Genomic DNA, 5,000 nt, shown 5'->3' on the forward strand with positions numbered 1-5,000 from the left:
CCGGTCACCTTAACGGATGTGACATCCGTTTCGATCTCGGGGATGTAGTTTTGAAAGACATTTGAAGCAACATAGACGTTCCGTAGCCATGGTTCCACGCGAAGATGAGAGAACTGTGATACTGATATTTTGCCATCGAAATAAAAATACAACAAACTGCAGCCTGCAAAAGTTCTAGACGGAATACAGTATTAAATATCCGTGTTTGGCCCCATCAACTGAAGTAGAATTATTTTTGTACTGCAATTATTGCAACACAAACTTTCAAGTTAATCATGGTGACCTCGGTGACTGTAGGAAACACATGTCTGGGAAAAATAAAGCCAAGGCTGGATCGGTGAAATTGCAGCAATCCATATTCACCTCCTTTGGAGTAAACTCTGGTAATTTGGATACTCATCAACACAGCGTAAGTGTAGCAGAGATGAAAATGGCTGTTTTTTTGTTTTTGTTTTTTTTTGTGGATCGTAACGTGCCGCTTAGTGCTACTGATTATTGTGGTCCATTGTTCAAAGCCATTTCTCCTGGATCACAATGACCAAAGCCTCAATATTGCAAAAAGCGGATAATATTTCAAGTCGTATTGCTGCTAATCCAAGAGAATTGTTCACACTCGGTATGTATGGCAGCAATGACAACTCTGATAAGTGTTGTGACATCAAACCACAAAATCTCAACACTACTTCTATCTTTTCTGATGGTTACAGAAGTGTCTGCATATGCCCATAACATTTTTAACACTAAGTGCAGAGAGATGAACTATGATCTCAGTTGGGAAAATTGTGTTGCACTAGGCACTGAGAATGCTCCAGTAACGTCAAGTGGGAAAGCTGGGGTGTTCGGCCATATCAAGGAAGAGAACGACAGCATCTTTTTTTGCAGGCTGTATTTGCCATTTTTTTGCACATAGGTGCCCAAACTGCAACAAATGTCGTACCAGTTGACTTTGATGTGCTTGTGGCTATTTATTACCACTTTAAGAATGATGCTAAACGTCAGATGGAGTTAAAGGTTGAAGCAAACGTGTGGGGACGCGAACTTGAAGGTCCTGAAATATGTTCCCATCAGTTATCTTTCAATGACGCAATATACAATAGCTATATAGTGAAATTATTCACAATCTTAAATATGACAACAATCGGAAGCACTCCTAATCCACAAGCTCAGATGACTGATGAAAGACTTCTACCTGAAACTTATGATGAAGTTCACGAAAACTTTTGCTTTGCGTGACAAAGACTTGTTGGCAGTGAAAGTGGATTATAAGAACATTAGTACTCCATTTGAGAAAAATGATGGCCTTTGTATTGGTGAGAATGTTTGTCAGTACATGATAGAGCAAGAAATGCCTGAATAAAACTGAACTGCCATCTGCACAAGTGTGAGAAAGGTTTATAAAATTGCAGTGAAATATGTAAAAGAAAAATTTCCAATGAAGGACAAATCGCTCAAACATGCTGAGGCAGATGATCTCAGCATCATCAAAAAAGTGCAAGTTACTTCACCAACAGATTCCAATGCATGAAGCCTGACTGTGAGGTTGATGCCTTGGAAGAAGAATTCAGCTGCCTGTAAGTTGAGGAGCTAGGAGACATTACAGTACAGGAGAGAGATGTGAAATGGGGACTAGTCGGACAAATAAAAGACAGCTCTGGAATCCAAAAATATGCTAACATAAAAATTGCACTGGGCATACTTTTGATTCCCTACAGCAATGCCACATGTGAGCGTGTTTTAATGCTTTGAGGAAGATCAAGACAGACTTCAGAATGTTTGTATTTGTGCATATGTACGTACATATACGTATGTACGTATGTATGTGTGTGTGTGTTGACAATCATGTTACTTTACAGTGGAAGCCATCTCAAAATTTACTGCCACCTGTTGGACATATTTCTAAATACAAGTACGTAGTGCAATGTGCTGCCCTTAATTTTTATTCAATATTCTTATATATAGACTCGTACACTTGCTACGTGAGAAAAAAAGAACCGTAGACGTTTTACTAAAATACAGACTAAAGGGCTTAGAGAACAATACCTGAAAATGCTATTGAACACAATTACTTCTAGTGATGTGTGCAAACAATATTTTAATTTTAAATAATTTCCCATTATTTTAGGAAATATATATTCAAAATGATTTGCTGAGAAACGTAATTCAAAGATTAATCTCAATGTTTTCTATGCTGGTGTAAATTACAGTATCTACTGTTATAACTACTTTTTTTCTTCTGTCATTATAGTACTTACTGTTATGACTACTTTTTTTATGACTACTGTGTTTGGCCGTGAATAAATGCCCTTGTTATTCTAAATGAATGTTATCTGTAACGGGCCGAGGTTGAAAAACATGTACACGGTCGGAGGCGGGGCGAGCGCGTCGGCACAACGTCCTTCAGATGGCTAGTCGATCGGCTAATTAGTCGTTCGGCTAATTCTACGCTCATGAAATGACTTCAATGTATTATCTAAATATAATCTATAAATAAATAAAATACTTAAATGACTGTACTCAGTGAAAATGGTTCCGCTCTGCTTGATTGAAATAATTAAAAAACAGTTTATTGGTAGCTTTAGTCCAACCCATTTTCATTAGATTCGATAGTCATTGGATCATCGACGGAATCTTCAAGGGGTGCCGGAGGGGAGATCTCGAGAGAATTCTGTTGAGATCAGCCTATTTCTCCTTGCACAAAGGAGCAGGTATCGGTCCTGCTGATGGGTTGAGGATCTTCTACGGACCTGGCCAGCTCATGGAGAAGAACCAACAGTTTCCTGAAATCTCCACGTTCTGGAAATTGTGCTCGGAGACACATTAAACCTACTTGCTGAAGCATGTGTGGATTTGCCATCCTGGAGAACTTAGACAACATGTGCAACTTCTGTAGGTTTGAGGAATCACCTCATACTGCCAATAGAGATAATTACTCAAGCCAAAACCAGCACAAGAGGAAAATCAGCCCAAAAAGCTCTAGATGGAGACACTTGAAATTACCTCCACATGTAAAACTATTCCTGTTTTGAAGGTTTTCTAATTGTTGCCACAGGAATGCTACTTTTGTTAATTCCATTATCAGTATTGCTGAAAGTGATTAACGATGCCCTAAGATGCTTGACCAAGCAGAACTTCTTCAGGATTAATTTATTTCATGCCCGGCAAAATTTAAAAAAAATACTTTTATTTTTGTGAAGGGTGTATTTAAGTTAGACAGTATTACGGTAAATCGCAGGCCTGGGTGAATTAATGATGATGATTATTTGATGAAATAACAACCCAAGTGTGACTTATTGTTAACGGTGTGTATCAGCACAGATGTTTGGTACAGAAATATTATTTTGGAAAACTAACCCAAAAGAAATATATTTTTTGAAGAAAGGTGCAAATACTACAAATAAGGGAATTTCTTTGTTTGCGAATAAACAAATGCATACAGTTTAGCTTTTTTTTCCTTTGACAGATTCTTGTGGAGAGCACAGTCAGAGGCATCTCTCCACGCGTTCTAGGGTCAGCCTCTTACCAAGTGGGCAAAATGGACGTGCTGAATGTGAGTTTATTGTAATGTCTACACTTTTACAAATGTCACTTTTCAGTAGACTGATGGTTCTTTCCTTGTAGGGAACGCCAGCGCTATTCCTAATTTTGCTCCTTATTGACAGCAACATGCTAGCAATCTATATTCAAGATCCCAGGTGAGCTCAACATCTGATAATTTTTTACTATTCCATTTTCTAGCATGATTCACTACAAACATTTGCATTTTAGTGAGACACAGCATTGTTTTATCTTTTGCTATTCCCAAAACATCTGTCATTACAAACTGGATCAACGGTCTCTTGATTGCCTTTTGGCAACCACTAAGGGCTACCTTTTCTGACAATTGTGGTGACAGCCATTTCTCCTTAGGAGATGAAATTATGAAGCATTAAAGGTCCTCGTCAAACCAATCACGTCCATTCAAGTCATAAGGTTGTCGGTCGAGTCAAGCAATGTCACAAGTTTATCAAGCTTACGAGGGTGACCAGTTTATTGAGTCGATACATGCCTTTTAATTACCTTGACAAGATGAAACGCATCAAGTCACGAGGTTTCTGTGCCATGTACAGTGACAATAATAATAAGAAAACCTTCGGCAGGAAGGCATTTAGCAAGGCTGCGTCATAGTTCTGAAGTTTAAATCATAGGCATTGATGTACTTATGAGCGTGAACACCTGTTTGTCTTCATGTGCCACACAAGAATTAGTATAGGATGTACCCGGCGGCTTGACCCTAATGAGCCCAACCAGACTGTGACAACCAATCCCAAGTTGTGTTTTGGCTAGCAAGAGTATGTGAATCCAAACTAGCTTTTTTTCCTGATACATTTTGTTGGTAAAACTTTCAAAATTGTTAGGAATTGGTTTTGTTGTTTTTCCCCCCCCCCCCCATGTTTTACCCATCCTTGCGATTTCCCATTGAGTTCAGCAATTGTTTACCCGCCCCTGTTGTATTTCCTGCTCGCTGCCTCTTGTGCGACCCAGTTCTTTCTGATTGTCTTGTCAACCCATGTTTGTCAGTCTTTATCGGATCGTCATTTGTACCCATGTGTTTTCGTATGCTCTTGCCATGTCCCGAGTTCCTCGTTTAGCCACGTCCTCCCCTTCAGGTTTGATTTCGTTCTTTGACTTTGAAGTCTTTGTTATATTTTTTATTTTCCCGCGGATCGGTTATTGGGGAGAGCGACAACTTAAATCAAAATTGAATGGGTGTCGGGTGCACGAACGACGTCCATGACAGCAAAACAAAAAAACAAGTGCCAAGCCTAATAGCAATTATATATTACCTTAATACTTGTACATACGAGTGCCCTGACATTTGAGCAATTTGAGGTACGAGTAAAATTTTGATCATTCCTTTAATCCTGGAACATCTCCTGGTGGCAAAGCAGTGACAGAGACTTCTCCCTGTCACCGACTGCAGCTGATAGCTGTTGTCTCCTGCAGCCGTTGTTGGGGTTAGC

At 39.3% G+C, this 5,000-nt stretch overlaps 1 protein-coding gene across 1 annotated transcript in view; it reads left to right on the plus strand.

Annotated features, from left to right (window-relative positions):
* rif1 (replication timing regulatory factor 1) overlaps positions 1–5,000 on the plus strand; it is a 92,511-nt gene that overhangs the window by 54,683 nt on the left and 32,828 nt on the right. Inside the window, 2 exon segments of the mRNA XM_077728646.1 lie at positions 3,461–3,547; positions 3,619–3,692. Coding sequence (XP_077584772.1) covers positions 3,461–3,547; positions 3,619–3,692 — 161 coding nt within the window.

The sequence above is a fragment of the Stigmatopora nigra genome, chromosome 11 (assembly GCF_051989575.1).
Source record: "Stigmatopora nigra isolate UIUO_SnigA chromosome 11, RoL_Snig_1.1, whole genome shotgun sequence".
NCBI lineage: Eukaryota > Metazoa > Chordata > Actinopteri > Syngnathiformes > Syngnathidae > Stigmatopora > Stigmatopora nigra.